This window comes from Durio zibethinus, chromosome 13 (genome assembly GCF_047325235.1).
Source record: "Durio zibethinus cultivar Kanyao isolate XHJ-2024 chromosome 13, ASM4732523v1, whole genome shotgun sequence".
In the NCBI taxonomy this organism is placed as follows: Eukaryota; Viridiplantae; Streptophyta; class Magnoliopsida; order Malvales; family Malvaceae; genus Durio; species Durio zibethinus.
This window is the reverse complement of record NC_143174.1, coordinates 22,620,729-22,646,307: the sequence shown is the minus strand read 5'-3', so window position 1 is coordinate 22,646,307 and position 25,579 is coordinate 22,620,729. Positions and strand designations below refer to the sequence as shown.

The 25,579-nt window shown below is 34.5% G+C and overlaps 5 protein-coding genes and 2 pseudogenes across 11 annotated transcripts; 4 read left to right on the top strand and 3 right to left on the bottom strand.

The window, feature by feature from the left end:
- Positions 1–69: 69 nt before the first annotated feature.
- Positions 70–2,826, bottom strand: LOC149515435 (eukaryotic initiation factor 4A-15-like). Its single transcript, XM_022899125.2, has 5 exons — positions 2,641–2,826; positions 2,135–2,204; positions 1,849–1,955; positions 1,161–1,591; positions 70–976 (listed from the first exon to the last, which is right to left on the bottom strand). Exons 2-5 carry the CDS (start codon positions 2,200–2,202, stop codon positions 341–343), a joined length of 1,242 nt encoding a protein of 413 aa, XP_022754860.1. The 5' UTR covers positions 2,203–2,204; positions 2,641–2,826; the 3' UTR covers positions 70–340.
- A 688-nt stretch (positions 2,827–3,514) lies between these two features.
- On the bottom strand, positions 3,515–7,917 carry DWA1 (DWD (DDB1-binding WD40 protein) hypersensitive to ABA 1). Of its 2 annotated transcripts, XM_022899127.2 has the most exons (13): positions 7,613–7,917; positions 7,471–7,502; positions 7,270–7,368; positions 6,963–7,039; positions 6,546–6,591; positions 6,051–6,111; positions 5,893–5,946; positions 5,660–5,740; positions 5,287–5,326; positions 4,918–5,030; positions 4,392–4,502; positions 4,105–4,221; positions 3,515–3,998 (listed from the first exon to the last, which is right to left on the bottom strand). In XM_022899127.2, exons 1-13 carry the CDS (start codon positions 7,805–7,807, stop codon positions 3,909–3,911), a joined length of 1,116 nt encoding a protein of 371 aa, XP_022754862.2. In that variant the 5' UTR covers positions 7,808–7,917; the 3' UTR covers positions 3,515–3,908. The 2 variants fall into 2 exon arrangements, with proteins under 2 accessions (XP_022754862.2, XP_089598213.1); XM_089742087.1 differs by lacking the exon at positions 5,660–5,740.
- Positions 7,918–8,044: 127 nt separating this feature from the next.
- Positions 8,045–11,314, top strand: LOC111303093 (glycylpeptide N-tetradecanoyltransferase 1 pseudogene; annotated as a pseudogene). 3 transcript variants are annotated; one of them, XR_016326645.1, is made up of 3 exons: positions 8,067–8,296; positions 8,468–9,853; positions 10,570–11,314. The product of XR_016326645.1 is annotated as a glycylpeptide N-tetradecanoyltransferase 1 pseudogene, transcript variant X3 (transcript). The 3 variants fall into 3 exon arrangements; XR_016326644.1 differs by having other exon boundaries at positions 10,508–11,314; XR_016326643.1 differs by lacking the exon at positions 10,570–11,314 and having other exon boundaries at positions 8,045–8,300; positions 8,468–10,091.
- LOC111303096 (single myb histone 3-like) lies at positions 10,633–14,592 on the bottom strand. 2 transcript variants are annotated; one of them, XM_022899130.2, is made up of 6 exons: positions 14,273–14,584; positions 14,003–14,178; positions 13,139–13,226; positions 12,430–12,513; positions 10,895–11,159; positions 10,633–10,794 (listed from the first exon to the last, which is right to left on the bottom strand). In XM_022899130.2, exons 1-6 carry the CDS (start codon positions 14,420–14,422, stop codon positions 10,763–10,765), a joined length of 795 nt encoding a protein of 264 aa, XP_022754865.2. In that variant the 5' UTR covers positions 14,423–14,584; the 3' UTR covers positions 10,633–10,762. The 2 variants fall into 2 exon arrangements, with proteins under 2 accessions (XP_022754865.2, XP_089598214.1); XM_089742088.1 differs by lacking the exon at positions 12,430–12,513 and having other exon boundaries at positions 14,273–14,592.
- A 2,815-nt stretch (positions 14,593–17,407) lies between these two features.
- On the top strand, positions 17,408–19,237 carry LOC149515434 (lycopene epsilon cyclase, chloroplastic-like; annotated as a pseudogene). Its single transcript, XR_016326891.1, has 4 exons — positions 17,408–17,925; positions 18,327–18,510; positions 18,689–19,038; positions 19,150–19,237. The product of XR_016326891.1 is annotated as a lycopene epsilon cyclase, chloroplastic-like (transcript).
- On the top strand, positions 19,124–20,204 carry LOC111302578 (lycopene epsilon cyclase, chloroplastic-like). The gene is made up of 3 exons (XM_089742485.1): positions 19,124–19,226; positions 19,693–19,836; positions 19,922–20,204. Exons 2-3 carry the CDS (start codon positions 19,723–19,725, stop codon positions 20,090–20,092), a joined length of 285 nt encoding a protein of 94 aa, XP_089598611.1. The 5' UTR covers positions 19,124–19,226; positions 19,693–19,722; the 3' UTR covers positions 20,093–20,204.
- Positions 20,205–22,534: 2,330 nt separating this feature from the next.
- On the top strand, positions 22,535–25,579 carry RPS2 (NB-ARC domain-containing disease resistance protein). The gene has a single exon (XM_022899119.2). The coding sequence runs from the start codon at positions 22,738–22,740 to the stop codon at positions 25,429–25,431; it is 2,694 nt and encodes an 897-aa protein (XP_022754854.2). The 5' UTR covers positions 22,535–22,737; the 3' UTR covers positions 25,432–25,579.

The following is a 25,579-nucleotide window of genomic DNA, read 5'->3' as shown; positions in this document are numbered from 1 at the left end:
AATTCTGCACCTAGAACCAAACCACCAAATAAGCATGTCCCATGACATGTTAAACCCAAAACAAAACCCTAAAAATAACCAACTTGCAACAACAATTACCCACAATACCAAATGGTTTACAGATTGCAAAATGCAAGTACAAGAATTACTAAATAATTAGATATTCGAACACCTTAAATTTAAGAGCCTACGCCTATAAAACAAGATATGCAAACAAGGGGCTAAAAGAGAAAGGAAAAAGGAAGAAAAAAAAAAAAGAGAGGAAAACCACAACAAATAAACTTGCTAAATATCTTCCCACTTGCTCCGATCTTCATTAATAATGGATGGCAAAATCTCTTCAGAGAAGATCAGCAACATTCGCCGGCAGCTCCTCAATAACCACATTATAGAACTTCTGGATGTCAAATAACATCCTTTCATCATCCCTCGTAACAAAGTTGATTGCAACACCCTTCCTTCCAAAACGTCCACTTCGACCAATTCGGTGAAGGTAGTTCTCCGGTTGCGTAGGGAGATCATAGTTTATAACAAGAGAGACTTGCTGGACATCAATACCACGTGCAAGAAGATCAGTGGTTATGAGAACACGAGATGACCCAGATCGAAATTCACGCATGATGATATCTCTTGTATTCTGGTCCATATCTCCATGCGTGGCAGAGACTGTATGGTCTCTGCTTCGCATTTTGTCGGTAAGCCAGTCAACCTTGCGTCGAGTGTTCACAAAAATGACACTCTGAGTAATGGCTAAGGTTTCATACAGATCACATAGTGTCTCAAGCTTCCATTCTTCCTTCTCAATGTTGACGTGAAACTGTTTTATACCCTCCAGCGTGAGCTCATCACGCTTCACAAGAATCCTCACAGGTTTATTCATAAACTTTATGGTGATCTCAAGGGCCTCAGGTGGCATTGTTGCAGAGAAGACACCCACTTGAACTTTGGCTGGCAGAAGCTGGAAAATGTCATAGATCTGATTGCAAGAAATTTTCAATCAGAACAAATATTATTCAAGTGTAAATCTCCGTACGTTTATCGACTATAAATTCCAGTTTAAAGGAAAGAGAAAAAGAGAAGGCATAACATCCATAGAATATTGAAGGGTACAAAAAGAATAAGATTAAAACATTAAATAAAGATTACGGGATAAAACAGACCTGATCCTTGAACCCTCGTGACAGCATTTCATCTGCCTCGTCTAACACAAACATCTTAATGTGGTCAGCACGGAGTGACTGCCTCCGCAACATATCAAAAACACGACCAGGAGTGCCAACAACAACATGGACACCACTCGCTAAGATGCGTTGGTCTTCACGGACACTGGTCCCACCAACACAAGCATGAACTTTGACACCAAGGTAGTCCCCCAGTGCTCGCATAACCTTCTCAATCTGTTGAGCTAGCTCCCTAGTGGGTGCCAAAACCAAGGCCTGGCATTCCACCAAACTATAATCAAGTTGTTGCAGAATACCAGAACAAAATGTTGCAGTCTTTCCTGTCCCAGATTGAGCCTGTTGAATCACATCAAGTCCCTTGCAGAAGGGAACAATTCCTCTTTGCTGAATTGCAGAGGGTTTTTCAAAACCTAAAAAAGGGATAGCTTGCTCAGCTGATTGACCAATGTCTAGAATGAGGTGAAAACGTAAAGGAACACTTTATAAGGCATCAATATATTAAATTTCACTTGCCCTCACTGATCACTCTGAAAGCACGTCTAGATTACTAGAGGAGGTAAAGTGGGAAAAACAAAAGTTGCAAAATAATAGCAATAACAGTAGCATACAAGGACTATATTATTATTACATAAATATAGAGAGACGTAAAAGAAGAAGCTATGTCTACCGTATGCATAAATTCCTCTCAGAAGATTCTCTTGCAATCCCATGGCATCAAAAGTATCATAAACCTCATCCCATGAGGTAAAAACTTCCTGTCCATCAGCTGAAAGGCTGTAGCAATCAACATATCAAAACTAGTAATTAGCATCTATTACAAAAAGAAACAGAATGCCAAGCATTTAAAAGCTAAACTATGTTAATGAACAACAAAGAATAGAAACAACATCTTTAAGCAGAAAACTAAATGCAACTGACGCATGTTAATAGACCCAGAAAAAGAAAAGCCTTACAAGTCGTTCATTTTATTATCAAATTGACGAGCATCAAATTGCGATCCCTCTGGTGCAGCTCCTGCCATAACTGCATAAAGGCATAAAAAGTAATCAGAACAAGAATCGACAATCGAATTAACTATTAACAATGTCACAATATTTGTAGAAAAAATCCACAAAAATTTCTTTAGTTCCCTCGCCTTTTTGACCATTACGGAAAAAGTACCATTTAACAACAAATTTTCCATCGCTCATAGGGTTCTTCAGAACCAAACAAAACAAGCATTAAAATCAAGAAAACGAAAAAAGTCCAACAAATATCAATACGAGTTTGCTATCAATACGTATCAATTAAATCCTAAATATTTCAAAAAAGGCCAGAAATTAAAAAGAAAAATACAAAAAAAAGAATCCTTTGATCAGAAAAAGTCGCAAACTTCTCACCAAAATCGATTTTTAAAAAAATTAAGAGCGAAAATATAAAAATTAAAAATAAGAAAAGGCCGTTCGACAAAAAAGCAAACCTGGAGTTGGAGACAATGATCGATGAGAATCGAAAAGTTTAAGCAATTAAGAGAGGCTTCTTATTGAATAAGGGTTTCGATGAAATTAGAGTTTTTTTCCCCAAACTCCTCGGATCAACGCCGCGGAGTTCTCAAGGAAAAAGATGTGTGAGAAGAGCAGAGTGCAACAGAATACTTAGAAGGGTTAAGACTTCGGTAACAGGCAAACTAATAATATAATATATGTAGTTGCCCTGCCAGTCGTGGGCCTGAAATTTTTGTTATTTAGGTTTCCGGATTTGCACCCCAGTTCGTAAACCGAGTCAAATGATATTTTAAAAGGATTTATATGGGCCACATATGGAACCAGACAGTAGTAACCCATGAAATCAGTTTACTCTTTCTTTTGTTTCACAAAAACGAGAATTGTTTTTTTTTTTTCTTTTTTATAAAAGGGATTGTAATTTAGATATTAAAAAAATATTGAAAGTGTTGAATTTGAATTTAGACTTGGTAGTTATCACCTCTTAATGATAATTATATAAATTAATTAAATTAAAATTTAAGTTAATCAGCATTTGCTTTTGCTCTATTATTTTTTATATTTCAAGTTAGTTATTGTTTTTTTGAAAAAAAAAATTCTGAAGACATTAATTCGGATATTTTGATCACTTGATCATAACTTGAATCAAGCAGTTTCTTTTCCTTTTAGGTCAGGAAATATCATAAATGCCTTTTGGACAACATTCCCACATGGTAATGATTAATAATTTTTGTTAGGAAAATTAAAAAATAAAATAAAATAAAATAAAAGATGTATATGTCTCTTTTTAAAAGAAAATAATTATGCATTTTGAAAAAAAAAATCATTTTTATATATTATTCTCTGCAAAAGTTGAAAGAGAACCAGAATATAAATTTGCTTAAAACTCGTGCAACAGTACGTCTGTAACCACATTTATCTGCTACAAAATTTCCTCAAGTAAAAAGACTACAACATTGTACTCGTTGTCGGCAGGCACAAAACAAGTGACAATCCTTTGATTGATCGGCAATTCAAAATGGGATTACCTTTACGATCACTATAAAACCATTTTACCTTTACAAGACCTTCTTCACCATTTGGCTAGGGTGAGGCATGACATAAAAAGAGTTATGTCTACGCGTCCTGTTGTTTAGTGACCGAAAAGCAACTTTGGCACATCTTAATGTTTCAGCTCTATCATCTTTCGCAGGCTTCTCACTTCTCACTTCTGGCCACCCCCAGGTTGTGTAGATCTCAGTGACTTTCATACACAATGGCTACGAAATGTGCACAAATGACTTCCAAACTGTGATATTACATCTACAAGACCCCCATAACCACCAATTGCAGTAACCTGACATGAAAAAAATTGGTCAAAACATGAAAAATGTTTCTCCACGTATAAAAAAAAACTAATTGCAAGCGGCACTGAGTGGGAATGGAAATTAATAGCAACATACACCAGATGGGTGCAAAGAGACTGAAAACGCTGATTGAGGAGCACATTGTATCTGCGAAACTGTCGTTCCATTCATATCAAAACGGTTGAGTACAGGGTCTGCACCAACAGCTAATATCTGAAATGGCAACACAACAATTATTAGATGAAAAGAACAGAAGGGTAAAGGCAACCTGACTAATTTGAAAATTACACATAACTGGATAAGTTTATGAACAATATTGGGACAGCAATAATTGACTGGAAGTCATAGAGTTGGTCTGCTCGAGAAAACCAACTCCCACTTACTTGATTATCATCAAACACTACATCCTGTATAGATGCACGGTTGGAAATAGTTGAAATGCATTCAGAAGCAGGGAGATTCCAGACTGACAAATTTCGACCACTGCCACAAGCCTGTCAAGTTAAAATCCTGATTAAAAAATATTCAATCGGTAACCACAAAACCACATAAGAAGTATTAAGCTTCTACCATAGATTCTGCTTCATTTGATTCTGCCAATATAATTAATAGGTATTTGAAAGATTTTTGCTAGAGTGGGGAAAAAGTGCTCATAAGACCCCAGAAAAAGAATCCCTCCAATGAAAAAATAATAATAGTCTTCAATTGCTGAAGTCTAAGAGATTATACTCAGGTAACTGAATTCTAAGAGATTTAACCTGTCACAACCACCAGTGACAAGGAGATCTTTCATTTAAACGATATTGAAGGCCAAATCTTTAATGGGATTCGTATTATCATATTTGTATTATATTTGTAATGAGAAATAATCTAAAAACACCATAATGATTTCACTACTTAAGCTCTTACCAACCAGCTCTCACTTGTATCTAGAGCAATGCAGCTAACACAGGAGAATAGCCCCTTCAACTTCTTGTCCTTCAGTGGGTCAATTACTTTAATGCACTTTCCACTTTTGCAATCTATGTAAAACCATATATCAGTCAGGTTACAATGGGCAACATGGCAACGGGTTAAGTTATTTTATATAATCATTATTCAAGAATATACGTAACACATCATATAGAAAATTATTTCATTTAGCCATGTCAATCAATGTTGGATTTCACATTAAATGTCTTCTGAACCTAGAACTAGAATAAGACAGAGTAATCTAATCACAACATAAGAGCAAACTAGCTCTCTATAACCCTTGAAAATATAAAGACAGACTGTTACCCCATATTCGTGCAGTCCCATCCTCTGAACCTGTTATAATCTGAAAAAGAAGAAGGATGCTAGATTAAGAAGTTTGCTCTGTATCTCAACCTTAGATCATAGATGGCTGCCATATGGTAATAGCACAACAGGACCTCTGTTCCTGATGAGTAATATTATTATTAGCATATAGGATAAACAACCTTGGTTGATTAAATGAATAAAATGACAACCCCAAAAAAGGTCATTCCTGTCAATTGATAAAAAGAAACCCAGACTTGAATAAAAGGATTACATTGAGGCAGTAAGGATTACTAATCTTGCTGTCTCTGTCTGAAAGAAAAATTAAATTAACAACCTAAATAGAGAATCATGAAGAAAGGACAAAGGTGACCTGATTGGAAGAGGCGCGAGCTAGTATACAATGCAAATAGTCTAAGTGCCCCTTAAAAACCATTTTGATTTCACCCTTTTCCTGAAAAGCTCCATTAGAAAGGATGTTAAGAGTCACAGCAGGTAGCAAAATAAAGGGAGAATTTTAAAGATATACCCAATGAAATAAGAAAATATTAACAATCACTTCTCAGAAAAAACATCAGGAATAGATTCATTTGGAACAAAACATACCACATCCCAACAATATGCACAAGAATCACCAGCAGCAGAAAAAATGGATCCCCCCTGTTTTGGAGAGTGGAAAGAAGAAACAAACATATAACATAACTTGCCATCATATAAGCAAATGTCAGTATAACCTACAAATTAAAAGGAAAGGAATTAAAAACCTGAGGATCAACAGCAATGGCATTATTCTCAGGAATTGGAGAGAGAGCACCCCATGGGCCTCTGGAAACAGCAATTAAAAAGTTACATGCCAAGAAAGGGGGAAATTAGTTGATTAGACAGAACAGAACAATAACAAGTAATTTTTTCAGTGACTTCATTGTTTTTCCAAAATGAAAAACAGCAGATGGGAAAATAATATTTAGCAACCAAGCTGAACACCAAGAGAGAAAATAAACAGAAGAAAATAATATATGACAGGTTAAAATGCATAGGCTGAGACAGAAGGCATTTTATGAATTCTTTTTTACTCAAAAGGAGTATACATGCATATGGCATGTCTTATACATCAGAAGCTACATGCATGATCAAACCCACACAATAGAAGAGTGAAGGAAGCCAATGTAGTGAGACTCTAAGGTTATCTATTAATGAAGAAGTAGAAAGATATGCATTAAAACACAAAAGAACATCTACTATAAGTTGTGATTACTCACTTGTGTTGGGGATTGACCAAGTCAAGCACTGGCTTCATATGATTTCCTGCAAAACATCAAATAAAATTGGCAAATTAACCACATTCAACAAAAAGCAACAAATAATATCATTGAACAATAAGTATGGCATGTTGACAACATCCGCTAAATTACAAAATTACATTTCCAATCCAGAGGAGCATTTGAATGACAGGAAAACACTGGTCCACTCTCTGCTCAGTATAAGTTTCAAAGACCAAGAATGGTAAAACAGATGGCCAACATTTTTTTTTTCTTGCTCAAAGGAAATTTTAGATAACAACAAGAGAAAAAAGTAATGACACAATTTTCATCCCTTCCACATTAAATGGTAGTCTCATATAACCTTAATTGCTATCTTGTTAAAAGAAAAAACTACAAATTTCCAAAATCTGGTACCTTGAAAGGTTATAGGCACCTCTGATTCAGTAAATTCCTTCCACCTCCATCCTTTAATTTTACCATCGTCACCACAACTGCAAAAAAGCTTCGAGTATGTGAGATGTGATAATCAAGGGCTCACTGCCCATTAGGGATGAATTTTAATCAAATTTGGTTCAGTTAATTAACAACAGCAAGATTCAGCTTGAGCTAGAAATAAGCACAAACATGCCACACAAAACAATTTCCTACTCTTAATGCACACAATTAAATGCAACAAAAATGGAAAAATGATAGATTTTTATGGCATCATATTGAATTGAACCTTAATAACAAAGAATCTTCGCCATTGCCATAGAATTTCACATCATACGCAGGTCCATCGTGCCCTTCAAGGAATCCCTCGGGCTCAGCCGGTAACAGCCTATCAAATTCCGCCACAAGCCAAAGCACAATCAGTTACTCTCGCTCATATTGAAAACAGTAATTAATTAATTTAACAGTGCATGATAGACAGTTCCTTTACCGTTGAGCCCTAACACTGCAAAAACCAATTGGCTGCAAGCAAACGCGAAATTCAAGTGAGAATTATTTTTATTATTTCAATTAAATTCCTTTATTTATTTTTTTAATTTGTGATACGAAAAAGAAGGAAGAGGAGGACTCACAAGTTTCGAGACGCAAGAGGAAATGGAGTAAGAAGCGATCGAACCATCGCTGGAGGCGACGACGACGCATTCCGGGTTAGGGTTCAAGGAAGGAGCCCAAACGGTTCGGAATACGGTTAGGGTTTGGATCTCTCTTTCCCTTAATATGCTCTCCCTGTACGCTTCTTCGTCCCAGTTTGTTGCGTCCCCGCACATTTTTTTCTCAATTCGAATGTTTATCGGGTAAGGGTGTGGAGCTCCGAGCTCTGCCTTCCGTTCTCTCCTGAAACTACAGAGCTTGAAGGAGAGAGCAGTAGGGAAGGTTTGGAGTCATTGAAACGACGGCGTTTCTAAGAAGCAAAATCGGACCAGGAGCCCAAGATTCTTTTGGGCCTTTTGGGCTCAGCCGGAGTTTTAAAGAAAAGGAAAAGCCGCTGTTTAGTTGATTAACAGAAAAAATACATTGTTTTCATTACTGTTGCCATTATCCAAGACCAAAATTATTTTCGGCATCTTCAAAGCTTCTCTCTTGAAGAAAACCCTAAAGATTCTCCCTTTGCCTATATAAAACAACAAAAATTAATCTTTCCATTGCTTCAGCTTTGGAGATCTGATTTTATATTTTCTCATCCCAAAATCTGCCCCTTAAATCTCTCAACATTCCTCAGATTCAGAATCTGCTAAAGTTTTGTCTTTTGAAACTGAGTAAGTTACGTATTTCTACTAATCTTTTCAACTCAATCTCGCAGATCCATTAGCTTATTATAACTTCTTGCATAAAAATTTTTTTTGATGTCGTTTCAATAGATTCATTTGATAGGAGTTAATTCTCCCAATTTTAATTTGGACCTACATTTTTTTTTTCTATTGGTTCAGGTATATTTTGAGAAAATAGCTGAGATATTCAAATAATCTACCGGGTGTGTTAAAGTAGCTGAAATTAATTGATTGCCTGAAATGAGTGATAACAATTCACCACCTGGATCACCCAAAGATAACCCAGATCAGAATTCTAAGGCTAACCCTTTGCCCAAAGATGATAGCTCACTGGAAACCAGAGTTCGAAGGTTTCAGGATTCCATGTCCTTAGCAAAGAGACACAAGTTTTGGGAAACTCAGCCTGTTGGTCAATTTAAGGATGTTGGGGACATAAGTTTACCTGAGGGCCCGATTGAGCCCCCGACCCCATTGTCTGACGTCAAACAGGAGCCTTATAACCTTCCGAGTCTGTATGAATGGACCACCTGTGATATGGATTCGGAAGAGACTTGTACTGAGGTTTACAATCTTTTGAAGAACAATTATGTGGAGGATGATGAGAATATGTTTAGGTTCAATTATTCCAGGGAGTTTCTTAGATGGGCTTTGCGTCCTCCTGGTTATTACAAGAGTTGGCACATTGGGGTCCGTGCTAAGGCTTCGAAGAAGCTTGTTGCTTTCATTACTGGTGTCCCTGCGAGAATAAGGGTGCGTGATGAAGTTGTGAAGATGGCCGAGATCAATTTCTTGTGCGTTCATAAGAAGCTGAGATCAAAGAGACTTGCACCCGTGATGATTAAGGAGGTCACTAGGAGAGTTCATTTGGAGAATATTTGGCAGGCAGCTTACACAGCTGGAGTAGTTCTTCCAACACCAATTACTACTTGCCAGTATTGGCATAGGTCATTGAACCCCAAGAAGCTTATTGATGTTGGCTTTTCTAGGCTTGGGGCTAGGATGACGATGAGCCGAACCATTAAACTCTACAAGTTACCTGATTCTCCGGTCACTCCTGGATTCAGAAAGATGGAACTTCGTGATGTCTCTGCTGTTACTAGGTTGCTAAGAAACTACTTGAGCCAGTTCGTTGTTTCTCCTGATTTTGATGAGAGTGATGTGGAGCACTGGCTTCTTCCTACTGAGGATGTCATGGACAGCTACTTGGTTGAGAGCCCTGAGACGCATGAAATAACTGACTTCTGCAGTTTCTACGCTCTTCCCTCGTCGATTCTTGGCAACCAGAACTATTCGATTTTGAAAGCTGCCTACTCTTATTATAATGTCTCCACTAAGACTCCACTGCTTCAGTTGATGAATGACGCACTTATTGTTGCTAAGCAGAAGGGTTTTGATGTTTTCAACGCACTGGATGTCATGCATAATGAATCTTTCCTCAAAGAACTGAAATTTGGACCAGGCGATGGACAACTTCACTACTTCCTATATAATTATCGGATACTGAATGTCCTGAGACCATCAGAGCTTGGTCTTGTACTCTTATAGGTTGGTATGTTTCGACTTTGGTCCTGCAGTTTTGTTTCCAGATTAGGATTGGATTGCCATCATATATATTGTTCCACTGCCATTGGCAGCCAGGGATCTGGTTTGCACTGCCAGCAAGTGCAGCCTTTGTTGTGTTACTGAGATTTAATTGCTTAGGCAAATCCAATATTGCTGTTGACAATGCATATTGTTCTATGAACACCAATAATGTTGAGATTTTGCATGTGGTTTATTCTTAGTCTTTATAATGCTCTTTCAGTGTTTCGTTGTTTTTTCTGCTCATTGTCCTTTCTCACTTGATTAATTTCTTCATAGATTAATCAAAGCTGCAACAACCGCAGTTATTTCATTAATTAATCTGGTAATAGTATATATGAATTTGATAAAAAAATATATATACATATATATTTTGTATTTAACAAGCGAATATAAATTTTAACATGATAATTTTATGTTTTATATGTATTTTACATAACATAAATAAACAAATTACCATATCTATTCTAATTCTCACCTTATTTTAATGCTCTTATTCAATTTGCACCTTCTTCCTCGCATGCAAAAACCATTAATCATTAGTTTGTCTTGTACATGTATTATCGTATTAGAATTAAAGTAAAAAAGTTTATTGTTCCTTTTTCTTCTGTCCTCTAGAAAGCAGCCAAAGTGTGATAACCCTCAGAACTTGAAAACGGTTCTTTTATTTTTGCTTCAAGGAATGGAGAACGTTGAACTTTCTGCTGTCTAATCTTTCGGCTGCACAAACAAGTACAACACTATGCAAATAACTGGAGCTATCTCATATATATATTAGTCAAGTCACATCCTGAGAGAAAGAAGAGAAAACACAACCAACAATGTGTACATATTCTGGTTCAAGGGGTCATCTCTAAAAAGTTAATCCATAGCTTATGCCATGAGCATAATTTCACCTCGAGAACCTGCAGTAAATGAAAAAAAAAAGGCAAAATATATAAGAAATGGAAACATGATGTCTAATAAGGCAAAAGTATGAGCTCTAAATTGTAATGTATATGTTACATGTTTCAAAAATCTCTTTGGCCAACTGTAGTAGTGAATCCATATCTTCAGCCATTTTTGAGACTCTTTCTGCCTCTTTAACTGCTTCAGCTGCAACAAATGATTTATTTTCTGCTTCAGCTATAAGATAGGCAGCATTTACTGAAGCCTCTTCAACTGCATCACAAGTTATATGCAACTGCTTAGACCGCACGCCTTTCTGTTTTGGGCTAGGTGTCTTCGTCCCAAATCTCTCTTCTTTTCTTATCTTGTAGCGATTGTGCACCTGCATTATTAAGATAGATAAAGCAAAAAAGATCCCTTATTTCAGATCTACCATAAGGTTACACTAACAGAACAAATTGCAAACCTAATTTCCTTCTTTCTTGGCTCATTGACTTTTTTGTTTTTCAGAAATATATATTTCTTAGCAGCTAAAAATTTATTCGGTAGATTCGCTTGTGATCATCACAAAGAAATTGCATACATATATATGTTTTTAATTTTCTATGCACAAATTTTCTACTTCTCGAGAGAGAAATGGATGGGATGAGATTAACTTACAATGCTTTTTATAAATAAAGGTTCATAAGCAAAATGTCTAAGATGGCCAGAAATCACAAAAAAGGTAAGAAATTTTGTAATAAAATCAAATAAAGCCTACATTAGTTGAACTATTAACTCTTGAGTAAAGTAACTTGTATTCTATCTTCAATTACTAACTTGGTAAAGAAAAAAAAAACGGTTATGTAGTTGTTTCCTACTACAATATAGTATGCACAAGTAAAAGACTGTCATTCTTACCTTATTGTCCTTTTGCTTATGACTGTTCCAATAGATTTATTTTTACTCCCATGACCTATTGTTCTTTAGTTCCTTGAAGTGGAGAAAATTTTGAGAGATAAGCATACTATATTGTAGACATATCTAAATTCCTTTCTGTTTCTCTAGAGATAGACACGTTGAATACAGAGTAGCAGTGATCACACCATCAAAATGGCTGGAATATTTCTCAAAATATAAAATTTTTCCATTACAAGGCAACAAAGGTATTCAAGAAAATTCTAACCAGTCATGCTCCATTAAATGAATAATCTATTATTCTATCAGACGCTGAAGTACTTGAAAGATGTCGATTGCTGGTAATACTAATAAAAAATCACATTAATGCAGAGTAAGAGCTTTTATAATTTAAAACAAAAAATTGTATCAGCAATTACGGGCCAGTTATATTTTCCTTTTTATAGCTTTTTTTCCAATGAAGACAAATAAAAACATATAAAAGATCATTTCAGCTATTCTTCACAACTCATATCAACGGCTAATGTTGATCTCTGTAAAGAAGAGCCAGGATATTTTTGCACCAGAAGCCCTAAGTCAGCTCCATTATTTGTCTCCCTATAAATAGGACCTATACTAACTCTATATGAAGAACAATTATTTTATTGATAGTAATGTAAATAACTTGAAAGTAAATATTTCAAAAAATAGGTTTTCTTTGGCCAAGCGGAAACTAGCAAATGGCAATGGATAAAAAGAAGGATGGAGTTATTCACCTTTTCTAGTTTTTCTACTGCAACCAGCCTTTTCAACCTTGAACATAACTGTTTCCTAAAAGTTTGAGGTACCTCATGCCTTTGCTGCATAATTTGTTAAGGAAAGAAGGTACTCATGATTTTGATAATGTAAGCAAACAACCAATGAGAAATTAAGTTACACAGCTGAGGTAGAGAGACCTCAAATGGTAGAGCAGCAATTTTGAATAACACATCTTAGTATTCCCGGTCAACCATCATTTTGTATTTCTGTGAGTCTAAAATGAAGATTCGTAAAAAAAGGAAGGACATGGAAGCTGTATTTAGCTCGAGAATATTTCAGGTTTAAAAAGCCTTCAGTGGCAAGCCTACCATGCCTAACATGAACTTAGGCCCAGACATAGTTTCTATAGTGGGAAAGCTCCTCTAGCTCAACAAACAATCTGCATGCATGGTTTTCTAGATCCAGCTGTTTCTCAAATTCAGAGCATCAATAAGGTTTATTCAAAATCCAGTTCAACCTCTATGACAATTAGAGAAAACATCTCAAAACCAATCTGGACAGTGGACATATACAGAAAGTAGCATAAAAAAAGTCTTCTATTTTGACAAGTCCACATATTCCTTTGGAATGAATGGGATGATGAATTTTTTTTTCCTAATGAAGGAGGTCTCTTTCTCCACAGAAATATAGAGTTGAAATGATGACTAAAAGAAAATTGCATAATACCTCAATGTAGCTGACAATTGCTCTGTTATCTGATCCGTTTGGTTCTTTCAACGCTGATAAAGCTTCAATAATCATTTCATTGTACCAGCTACAAGTACGTAACAATGTCAAATATCACAGCACAAAAATGTTACCACAAAGAAATTCGGGGAAGAGAGAAGAAATAATTTACTAGCAATGGTCAATAGAGCAGTAAACTATTATATGAAAGTATACCATCCAAACATCATTAAGAAGCAGCAGGCCAGACCCCTTCATTTCATATTAGGTGAAAAAAAAAAAAAAACTCTCCTTGATAACTGTATGAAAATATATAACAACCTGAAAAGATAAACTAACTAAAATTTCACGAAATTTACTCATGAAAACTTTTCAAATTAACTGCCACCTCTTAGTTCTGTGGAACCCTATGCAACAGTCAACTATATTGCATTACCATTTGTTACCAAACACTATAAACATCATTTTTTTTATAAAGGAGGCCGGAGCCTGAAAATAGTCCAATTGCTGAGATTTGAACCCACTCCCATAGTCATGGAAAACTTTTGAAATTAACTCCCACCTCATAGCTCTGCGGAACCCTATGCATCAATTAACCATATAGCATTATAAACATTGTTTTTTTTTTTTTTCTTTTTACAAAATAAGCTGCAGCCTGTAAATAGTGCAAGTGTTAAAGATTTGAACCCAAACCTATTGAATAGCCACTTTAATGGTTGCATGAACCAAATGAGCTACACCTTTGTTCATACATTATAAACATTGTTAATCAGTTAGGAAGTAGTATATACATTGATGAAGAAATTGGCCAAGTAAATGCATTTTAGAAAAAGAAAAAGAGAGCGAGAGAGAGAAGTTGTATACTTTGGAGCAAAGCTTTTTGACAAATCATCAATAAGTGGTTTGGGCAATGCATTTCGCTTAACGGGAACAGATGTCTGCGGAGTTGAACCATCGGTACTTGGTTTGGGCTTTGACGTCCTTGATTTTTCCCGGGAACCATGGCCACCGGGACCACCACTCAAATTCCTCCACTTGTCCTATTTCAAAACAAAAAAATAAATAAATAAAAATAAGAGAAAGAAAATAGTAAACTAAAATTTCAAAAGTAAAAATTGAAAAGAGGGGGTGAACCTTGAGATCAATGTTGGAGCGAGCGAAGAGTAAGGGGCTTAACTCAGGGTCTCTTTGGATTGATTTCCAATTCCCTTTGCCGTATTTGGCTACTCCTGCTCTCAATGCTTCTTCTTCTTCAGCTGTCCACTTCTGCTTCGGATTCCCCATCTCTCTCTATTTCTTTCGACGATGCGCAACCCACTGTTTTGCTTTTGGCAGTCGCCGCTACGGCTGCCAGCGCCACTTCTTTGTTGCAGGTTTTTGTATACCAACGGTGACGTATCAACTTTTGAGAATCGCTTGAATGTCGGGTCACGTGGCGGTTTTACTTTGTTTACGGATACATAATTTGTCTTTGTTTGTTACTGTTGGTCACTGATACGACATCGCTTTTACTTGCGGCTTTTGAGAGGGGTTGTTCTTTTTGCGGATTCCACCTGGAATCAAATCAGGATTAAAACGCTTTTCTTTCTTAAGAAAGATTCCACGCTTTTTCCCATTAAATAATAAAGACTATAATATATTTTTTTGGAACCTTACTCGATCTATAAATTATACTATTAAGATGTATTTTGTGTATAAAATTATGAATAAAATAAAGCAAAATGATAGGATGATTTTTATCTTTCATTATATTTATTAGGTGTAAAATAAAAAATAAGATAAAATAATTTTTTTATTAGTCAATATTACTTTTTCTTAAAATAAAAATAATTTTAATTTAAAATTTTTTATAAATGTAATTAAAAATTAACTATATATTTTATGATAATTTTTATAGATAAGACTTAATTTTTATTTTCTATTTGTCTTTTAATAAAATAATTATTTGTTAATTATTTTTCTATTTTTTATTTTCATTTGTTTTCTTTATTTTCATAATTTAAATTTAAAATAATTTATATGATTGAAAACTAAAATTATTTTTTAAAGAATGATTTTTCCAAAAAAGGAAAATTAAGTTTTTTCAAAAAAATTTATCAAAATATATTTTTATCTATTTTCTTTCTTTTTATTTTTTCTCTCCTTTTCTTTTATTCTTCCTCTCTACAAAAGAAAAATAATAACAAAATAAAAAAAGGAGAATGTTAAAAAAGGAAAAATAAAAAAAGACAAAAAATACTCTTTAAATTTAATAATTCAAAATTTATTAACAAAAAATTTTAATTTATATGAGGTTTTAGGATAAAAAGTTAAATTTATTTTTAAATTTTTGATTTAAACACTTATTATTTCCAAAAAAAAAAAAGTAAATTAAAATTTCAAAAAATTAGTTTTTATCAAAAAATATATATTTTACTTATTTAAAAACAGAAAATAAAAAGTGAGAAAAATGACAAATAAAAAATAAAAAAGAAAGTGCAAAAAAAAAAAAAAGAAAATTGGTAAAATATAAAATAGGTAAAAAGAAAAAAAAAGTTTAGATTAACTAATTAAATAATGATACTTGTAGCTTATGAAATGTTTAAGTCAAATTTTAAATATAAAATTAGGAGTAAAATAAATAATTTATTAACAAATATTATCTAAGTTCATATAATTAAAAATAATATATTTTTTTTAAATGACTCGAGTCATTATATATTAAAATGATATCTAAAAATCTAAGCAATCAAATTCCTTTCCTTTATGTATGCACCAAACATAATTTTGGATAATAATAATTATTTTTTATCTATAATCTTATATATCAAATATGTTATTAAGTCATATTTAATACATAGAATAATAGATGACATAAGATAATAATTATTTTATATTATATTTATTTTGTATATAAAACAAATGATATGATTATAAGGAGAATTGAATCATCCTTACAGGATAAGTCAATCATTCTAAATTAGAAAAAATTATTTTTAATCTATTAGATTAAAATTATATGTCTTATTATTTTCTTAAAGATTATATTAATAATTTAAATTGTATAATTTTAAAAAAAATAATTTTGATTATAAATAAATTATCATATTTTAATCATTGCACACATCAAATATAAAATAAAATGATATTATTTAATCTAATCATATTTATAATATCATTTTATTTTATTTTATCATAATTTGTATATAAAACATATCTTTAATATATTATATTGGGTTAATAACAAAGTATAAATGTGAATGAGTATTAGTTATATAAAATTTCATATTTATTAAAATTATCGTAATTTTAATGGGTGATGCATTTTGTCTTTAATAATAATAAAAAATAAGATAAAAAATAAAACAAAACAAAACTCGTTATTTGCGGTGTGTTTAAAATCCACTTTGTGTGAATGTGACTTATGATAAGTTCCACCACAGTTAGAATATTTATTATTTTTTTTGAAAGTAAAAGATTTATTATCTTTAATCCTAATTCATAGTGTCATGTTAGTTACTTAATCATTTTGTAAATATTATATATAAGAGAAAAGATTTTATAAAAGAGTTACATCATGTAAACTTATGTTTTGTCTAATAATTTAATGAGGGGTATTCAAAATTTAATTTTAAATAAATTAATAGATTGAATCGATTTAATTTAATTAAATAATTTATTATTAAATTAATATTGATTTATTATTTAAAATAATTTTATTTTTTAATTAATTCAACTTAAAAATTGAATTAATCAAATTAATCGAAATAAAATAAAATTTACATACAAAACAGAAAATATATGAAATTATTCATTTTGTTTTAAGTAATTAAAAATTTTAATATTTTTATATTTAAATATTTTTATTGAATGATTTTATTTAATTAATTTTAAATTTAAAAAATTTAAAAAATAATATAATTTATTATATTTTATTAATAAAAAAATAATCATATTGATCAAATAAATTTAAATTAATTATTTTTAAAATTAAAAAAATTAATTTAATTAATAAAAATAAAATAAAATAATTTTATTTAATTAATTTAATTTTAAATAATTTAATTTCGAAATTAATAAAACCAACGAATAATACTCCTACTAAAAAATATTTACTCTCATTCTCGCGAGAAATTGATATTAACAAATAACGACTGCGTTTAATCTGAACGTGTTAAGTTGGCTTTTTGCAGAGAGTTGTCCAATCTATAGATTCCACGTGGTAAAAACAGATTACAGCTGAACATCTATGCTAATTAAACAACACCAGAAACCCCACTATGGCCTAACCCGAGTTTCCTGAATACTCTCCCAACTGTAAAATTTAACTTGCATTGAAGAAAGAAGGAAGAAAAAAAACTCTTCAGTTTATGGAGGAAGAAGAACCAAAGAAAAGAGCCACTTTTTTTTCTCAAAATCAGTACGTCATTGCATTTAAAAACAGCAATGGCATGAAGACGAGAGAGCTTTTTTTACATGCTTTTATTTTCTGCTTTTTTCTGGTCTCGAAGGTGATGATAATGGAGTGCGTTGGAGCTCGGAACCTCGCGGCAATGGCGGTTTCTACGTGCGGCACTTGGAGGTCTCGGAGGAGAAATCTGATGACGACGAAAGCCGCGCTTTCAAGTAATCATAGGTTTATTTCGTTCAAGGTGAGAGTCAGAGGAGCATGAAGCGAGAGTTGTGTGGTGGTCAAGGAAGATTTCGCTGACGAAGAAGATTACATAAAAGCCGGTGGCTCTGAACTTCCCTTCGTTCAAATGCAACAGAATAAGGAAATGGATAAGCAGCCAAAATTAGCAGATAAGGTTTTCAACTTTTTCCTTCGTTTCTCTTTTAAGAGTTCGATGGAAAATTTTCTTTTCTGAAGGTTAAAATGGAGGCCCTATCGGTGGATAAAGTCGTGCCTATTTAGCCACTAGAATAAGAATTTACGGCCTCTTTTGATTGAATTTTTAAGTGGCGACATGAGGATTGTAATGAAACACTTATTAAAATTATGACATGTGAAAGTCACGTACGTTTGGTCAATTGTAGTTTGCCTTTAGCCGCTTGTAAATACTATTTTGTTACTTTAAGAAAGATCTTATATTTCTATGTCCACTAACTGGTAATTAGAAAAGAAAGTTTGCTATCTATTTAGTGGGTTTACTGTTTTGTAGGAATTTCCTTTTGAGATCCTTTCTTAAGCATATATCTATTTTCACAGTTTCCACCAATAGCAAATAATTAGCAATTGGAGATAGCGTACTGGACCTGGTGGTTATTGGTTGTGGTCCAGCTGGCCTCGCTCTTGCTGCAGAGTCAGCTAAGTTGGGTTTAAATGTAGGACTAATTGGCACTGATCTTCCTTTCACCAAAAATTATGGAGTCTGGTAAAGATGAATTTAAAGGTATTAGTTTTTTATTTTGTTTTGTTAAATCCCCATTTTCAAGCAATTATTTGGCATTTGTACAATGTGATTTATTTATCCATAATTTCTTCTTATGAGAATTTTATTTATTTATTTATTTTTGCACCTGATGCTCACGATCACATTAACATGTAACTTTATCTGATGTCATTTCCAGATCTTGGACTTGAAGGATGTATTGAGCATGTTTGGCGGGATACAATAGTACCATGACGATGATAAGTCCATTATGATTGGTTGTGCTTATGGACGTGTTAGTCGGCACTTGCTCCATGATGAGTTGTTGAGGAAGTAGTCATAGTTCCTTGCCGATGATGTTTACAGTCAATTTTCTCCAGGTTATTTTTTTCTTCAGGATATCCTACCATCAATATTTAATTTGTATTAATTTCCCTAGGTGTGTCGAGTCCGGTGTAATGTATCTTAGCTCAAAGGTCGAAGCAATAATTGAAGCTACAGATGGCCATCTCTTGTAGCCTGTGAACACAATCGTGTTGTTCTTTGCAGGTAGGGTAATTTCTTTTTCCCCCCGCTACCGTTCCTAAAATTTGACCTTCTAGTATCCTTTCAAGCTCCTAATGTATTATTATAGGCTTGTTACTGTTGCTTCTGAAGCAGCTTCAGGTAAACTGTTGCAATATGAGGTAAGGGGCCCAAGGGTCTCTGTACAAATAGCTTATGGCGTAGAGGTTGAGGTATGTATGATATGCCAAAATGCTACTTCAATTACCAATTTATCATCAGCTTCAATTGTTGACAGTTGTAGATTTTCGGCATCTGTTATCTTAGCCTTACTGCAGTATGGAGTTCTCATGCTGAGTTGATTTTTTACCAATTCTCTTTGTTACTTTTTTATTATGGCTTTTCTGTTCTTATTTAAGGGTGAAACAGCGGATTGTCTAATTTTGACTATCAGAAACAACAAAATTAGACAGGCGTGAACACTATTTTTTCCCTTTCATCAATTAGATATGATGTTTATGCTCTCTCTCTCTCTCTCTCTCTCTCTCTCTCCGTGCACCCGTTAGGGAGGGTTGTGGTGGAGAAGTTAAGTTTATGCTCCAAAAAAAACCCTTTAAGAGGGCCGCGATGGAGGAAAAAAATTTTCTGAACTTGTTTGACAGTTGTTATAACTCTACCACTTTCGTTGTATTATGCCAGGTGCAGAACAATACGTATGATCCTACCCTTATGGTTTTCATGGATTACAGAGACTATGCTAAACAAGAAGTTCTACGTTTAGAAACTCAATATCCAACATTTCTTTATGCCATGCCTCTGTCCTCGACAAAAGTTTTCTTTGAGGTTTGTGCCATGCAATTAGTTTTGTGTATTGTTCATGTTGTATGTCGTGATTACATGCAAAATGATTTAGAAAGTTGCACTGCAGGAAACTTGTTTGGCTTCAAAAGATGGCATGCCTTTTGATTTATTAAAGAAGAAGCTCATGACAAGGTTAGAGAACACGGGAATCCGGATTTTAAAAGTTTATGAAGAGGCTAATCTGCACAACCAAATTAAGATATCAGATAGGCGGAATGTTCAACACATTCCATTGTAATGAATAAGTAATGTTATTTTTTATTGTTTCTCAGCACCAAAACAGGCTTCGTGTCAACCGGTTCCTTGCCATTTTATAAACTAATGACAGTCTCCATATTCATTGATTAAATGAACATGTTTCATATCAATACTGCCGTCTTCTAACTTCCTATTTATCATCTATTTGGATAGCAGGTCTTCAGCCTTTCAGCATGATATTTGTCTTGTTTATTTTGCAATGAATTTCGCTTTCTCTATATTTTATAAGGGGCTTATAAAGTGGAACTTGTTTAAATGCTCCCAACGTATGCTATTTTTTTTTTGGTTTAGTAGCCAAAAGATTCCTTTTCTCTCTGTGTTATGTTTTTCTCTATTTCCTCATGTATGATTATTTAAGAGACAGCACCTCAAATTCAGGATTTCACCGTCATTATAATAGTAGAAAATCAGAGAAAACAGCTTATCCAATTTCACATCAAATTCAGGATTCAACTTTCTATCACGGTAGATGTCTTTATGATGTATGGTTTCTCTCTTGCTTGGCTTGTATGTTTCTGTTTGCTGAATTGTCCTCGAGGGTACTTTGATTATTCATTGTATGATGTAATGCTATGGTGCTTGATGTGATGTTTCAACTTTTAAATACCCAATGGATGTTGCCACCTTCTGATGATGTGTTATTCTAATTTGATTCGGCTTGGAATACTCTTTGGCCACAAGAAAGGAAATGGCAAAGGTCATTCTTTCTCTTTGGGCTAGCATTCATATTGCAACTGGATACCGAAGGCATTAAAACATTCTTCCTCACAACCCCACCCAAATCTTCAGTTTTTAAACTTGAGATAGACGAACACAACTTCTTTCATGAATAAAGAAACCAGTTATTAGTGATTTTTTTTTTGTTTTTATTAAACATTATATAAATAAATGAATGCTTTACTAGCCTGCGTTGCCTTAGCTCGAAATTATATTTTATTGCAGGATGTGGCAAGCATTTCTTTGTTCTACTCTTTCCTCTGCCGATCTCGTTCTCTTTGCCTTCTATATTTTTGTTATAGCACCAATCGACATGAGAATGTGCCTTGTCAGACATCTACTCTCAGATCCAACTGGAGCAACTATGATAAGAACATGTCTCACAATGTAGATGATATCTTTTGTATTTCTTCCCTTGTTTGGTTCTATTTTGAATTGCCATTCTAGCAATACTATGAGGAGCCTATCCACCTTGAAAATAAATAGGCATTTGTACATTCATACTTTTGCATGTAATATATCTTCTTTTGTTAAACACAATGCTAGCATTTGTCTTCCAAAATCTGAGTGCATATATATTAATATTATATGTACCTTTTGTTGACCAAATAAACTTAAGTTACAATCAACTTCAACTGTATTGTTCCTTCAGCATCCAGCCTTTTTCACGTCCTCACAGTTTGTTCACTATTTCCCCATCATTCATTAGCAATCGTTGACGGATATAAAAGATGGAGTAGGAGTTTATGCTTGGATCTTGGATGGCTCTTAAGTCTTTAGCTTTAATGGCAATTGCAGTGATATATTCATTCAGTCCAGTTTTTCATAGATTTTGTCTAGACAAGATGTTCTGCTGCATCTATTCTACAATTATACTAAACAATTTAAGTGATTTAAATGAATCACTTATCATTGAAGGAGCCTGGAGACCCGTTTATATCAGTGGCCTGTTTATATTGAATTACTGATATTAAAGTGGTGGTATTTCACATTTATTAAAGATTGATTGTTTATGGTATTATATTCAAGTTGAGTTCTTTGTCAATTGCACTTAGATTGTCACATGGTAGGCTTTTGTCTCCGTCTACATACATGATAGGCATGTTAAAATGGTATTATTCCACATCTATCAAATATTGGATTTCTTATAATCTTATATTCAAGTGACCAGATTGGAAGAATGTTACAATATTATCTTTATTATTATTATTATTTTTTGGAGAGGGTTTTATCAGTTTATGGAATCTGTAGTTTGATAATTGAAAGGTCAACCGCTACCGCTTTACTCAAATTACATTAGGTTCTATCTTTCTATTGTTTAGTTTTAGGGTGAACATCCATATTCTGGAGAAAATTAAAGTTACACCCTAAACGGAAGAAATTTTGTAAGCTACAGAAATTCCTACTTCAGCATCTGTTGCATTTCAAGATAGAAAGAAATTGCAAATTGTGCATTGGAAGATATTTCAGGATCTTTGAGGAATTTTCTTTTTCTTTTATATGAATTTTTTGATCGAATGGATCCAAGATGCCCCTTGTCATGTTTCATGGAAGTTTACAAAGATCAAACCCTTGGAAGTCAACTGTCCGTGTAGAGACGAAATGACTAAGAACTTGCGCCAGGAACATTTTTAATGCTAAACCCTTGACATTAGCTCATTCAGTTGGAAGGATTCAACTCTGGCGGCTTTTACTAAGAGACTTAAGACAGAAGCTGGTGATCAATCATTTCAACACAACTGGCAGGTTGTTTTGAAATTGAATATTCTTTGATCGACAAGTAAGCACGCGGATTATTTGGATTTGTCTGTTCTGAACCTGGTGGTGGTACAGAAAACAACTATTAGCCATTTTGATATAACCCTTGAGTCTCTGCTCTTCTCAACAAGCTCATTAAGCATTTTATCCATGGATTTTATTTCCCCTCTGATCAGCTTAGTTGACAGGTTATGCACGGCTATGGCTAGTCGGATTAGCAATATTATCGATTTGGACAGAAGGATACACTCGGTCACAACTGAACTAAATGAGCTGAAGGACAAGAGAGATGACTTAAGAACACGGGTTGAGCGAGCTGAACTGGATGGATCAAGACGTACAAATGAAGTCCAGAGGTGGCTGGCAAGAGTAGAAGTTATTGAAGCTGAAGCAACCTCCATTATAGAGAATCTTGGACAGAGAAGGCAAGGCTTGGGGTGCTTAAATTCAAGCTGTTATTCAAAATACAGCCTGAGCGAGGAGATTGTAGAGAAGCTGAAGGAGATAAGTGACCTGAAGGCGAAAAGTGTTTTTGAGAGACCAGTGACAGAGCCGCATACTGCTCCTGTTGAGGAGAAACCGTGTAAGCCAGCTATTGGCATCAGTGTAATGTTAGACAAGGTCTGGGAGTTTCTTGAGGAGGGTAAAGTGGGAATTATTGCATTATATGGAATGGGTGGAGTCGGGAAGACCACCCTTCTGAAGACCATCAATAATGCATTTCTTACCAGAGCTCACAATTTTGACGCAGTAATATGGGTCTTGGTCTCTAAGGAATTTGTTGTCAGTAAGATCCAACAGTCCATTCTGGCCAGGTTAGGATTGCCATGGGAAGAAAGTGAAGCCCATGAACTGCAAACTTCAAAGATTTACAATGTTTTGAAAAAGAAGAGGTTCCTCCTATTGCTGGATGATGTTTGGGAAAGAATTGATCTCGAGGATATAGGAATTCCTCTTCCCGATGAGGAAAATAAATGCAAGCTGATATTCACAACACGTTCCATGGATGTGTGCACTGACATGGATGCTCATCGGAAGCTCAAAGCAGAATTCTTGGGCGATGAGAAATCATGGCAATTATTTTGTGAGAAGGTTGGAAGAACGGAGATTTTAGAGTCACCACCTATTAGAACTTATGCTGAGACAATTGTCAGAAAATGTGGAGGTTTACCGCTCGCCTTGATCACTGTGGGAAGAGCGATGGCCAATAAGGAGACTGAAGAAGAATGGAAGTATGCAATTGAATTACTCAACAAATCTCCATCTGAACTTCGAGGTATGGAAGATGTATTTACCCTCCTAAGGTTTAGCTATGACAATTTGGAGAATGAAACAATAAAAATGTGCTTTTTGTATTGTTCTCTATTCCCTCAAAGCTATTCCATTGAGAAAGAACAGCTTGTAGAGTACTGGATTGCGGAAGGGTTTCTGGACAGTTCCTATGACAGTAATGCCCATAATAAAGGGTATGCTGCAATTGGATCCCTAAAAGTGGCCTGCTTACTGGAAACAGGCGAAGAAGAAACCCAAGTGAAGATGAATGATGTTATCCGAAGTTTTGCCTTATGGATAGCATCTGAATCTGGAGTAAATAAGGGAAAGTTTTTGGTAGAGGCAAGCTTGGACCTTACTGAAGCTCCCAGAGTTCAAAACTGGGAAGGAACACAGAGAATTTCTTTGTTAGACAATGGAATCACAGGACTAAAAGAAGTACCTGTGTGCCCAAATCTGTTGACTCTGCTGCTTCAGTGGAATAATGGTCTGAATCGAATACCAGATGACTTTTTTCAATTTATGTCTGCTCTTAGAGTCCTGGATTTGTCATTTACAAGCATCAGAAAGATCCCAGTGAGCATCAATCAATTATTAGAGTTGCGTCATCTTAATTTAGCAGCTACGAAAATAACCACATTGCCCAAGGAGCTAGGAAGTTTAACGAAGCTGAACCACTTGAATCTGTTGCGCACATACTCTCTTCGAACAATTCCTCTTGAGGCTATATCTGGACTTTCAGAGTTGGTGGTCTTGAATTTGTATTACAGTTATGAGCGTTGGGAACTTCAGAATTTTGACGGCGAAGCTGAAGTTGGATTTGAGGAATTGGAGACCTTGAGACACCTCCGCATCCTTGGTTTAACCATTTCCACAATAATCTCCCTGAACAGATTCTCTAGCTTCAGAAGTTTAGTTAGATGTATACAGTATTTGCACATAAAGGAATGTGAAGGATTAACTCAATTAGAATTTTCATCAACTTTCGGTTATGGAAAAACATTGAGAAGACTTAGCATCAGAAACTGCTATGACTTAAATTACTTGGTAGTGGATACCGAGGATGGAGAAAGGTGGCTGCCTAACCTGGAGGTTCTAGCCTTGCAAGGCCTACCCAATGTAACTTCAGTGTGGAAAAACCCTGTGAGAAAAGCAAGCCTGCAAAATCTGCGCTTGTTGAATATCTGGTATTGCCATAGATTGAAGAATGTTTCATGGGTATTATCACTTCCAATGTTAGAAGTAATTTACTTGTTCTACTGCAAAGAAATGGAAGAAGTGGTAAGCGGAGGAGAAAAACTAGAGCCTGATTCAAAGGCATTTTCAAGGCTCAAAACTATATCCATCCGTGACCTCCCTGAATTGAGGAGTATCACTCCGTGGACATTGGCTCTCCCATGCTTGAAGAGCATTGCTGTGATTGATTGCCCAAAGCTGAAGAAACTACCAATCAGAACCTCTAATTCCTCAACCCTGCCATCGGTGTATTGTGGTAAGGAATGGTGGGATGGATTAGACTGGGAAGAACCCAACGCCAAATCTGCTTTCCTTACCAACTTCACATCAAATTGATGGAGCATGCACTTCGTGGTATTTGGTATGTCATGCTTTCCATGGATGCTAAACTTTATTCCCTTTTCCTACATTTTCTTTTGTAGAAATGTTGTCTTATGTATGTAGAAACTCTCAAATTTTAAATGCATAGCTGGAGGTCTCCTCA

Bases quoted from the DNA above. Each gene is read 5' to 3' on its own strand.
- LOC149515435 (XM_022899125.2), bottom strand. From the start codon at position 2,202: ATGGCAGGAGCTGCACCAGAGGGATCGCAATTTGATGCTCGTCAATTT. The intron at 1,592-1,848 runs GTAGACATAGCT...TCCCTTTTTTAG, and splicing joins GAGAGGAATTTATGCATACG to GTTTTGAAAAACCCTCTGCA. The intron at 977-1,160 runs GTCTGTTTTATC...TCTTGCAATCAG, and splicing joins CACGAGGGTTCAAGGATCAG to ATCTATGACATTTTCCAGCT.
- DWA1 (XM_022899127.2), bottom strand. From the start codon at position 7,807: ATGTGCGGGGACGCAACAAACTGGGACGAAGAAGCGTACAGGGAGAGC. The intron at 7,369-7,470 runs GTAAAGGAACTG...GGAATTTGATAG, and splicing joins TGCAGTGTTAGGGCTCAACG to GCTGTTACCGGCTGAGCCCG. The intron at 5,031-5,286 runs GTAACAGTCTGT...GGTTTTACATAG, and splicing joins TGGGACTGCACGAATATGGG to ATTGCAAAAGTGGAAAGTGC.
- LOC111303096 (XM_022899130.2), bottom strand. From the start codon at position 14,422: ATGGGGAATCCGAAGCAGAAGTGGACAGCTGAAGAAGAAGAAGCATTG. The intron at 11,160-12,429 runs GTGAATAACTCC...TTAATAATGCAG, and splicing joins CAGTAGAAAAACTAGAAAAG to GTGCACAATCGCTACAAGAT. The intron at 10,795-10,894 runs GTAACATATACA...CATTTACTGCAG, and splicing joins CAAAGAGATTTTTGAAACAT to GTTCTCGAGGTGAAATTATG.
- LOC111302578 (XM_089742485.1), top strand. From the start codon at position 19,723: ATGGTTTTCATGGATTACAGAGACTATGCTAAACAAGAAGTTCTACGT. The intron at 19,837-19,921 runs GTTTGTGCCATG...GTTGCACTGCAG, and splicing joins CGACAAAAGTTTTCTTTGAG to GAAACTTGTTTGGCTTCAAA.
- RPS2 (XM_022899119.2), top strand. From the start codon at position 22,738: ATGGATTTTATTTCCCCTCTGATCAGCTTAGTTGACAGGTTATGCACG.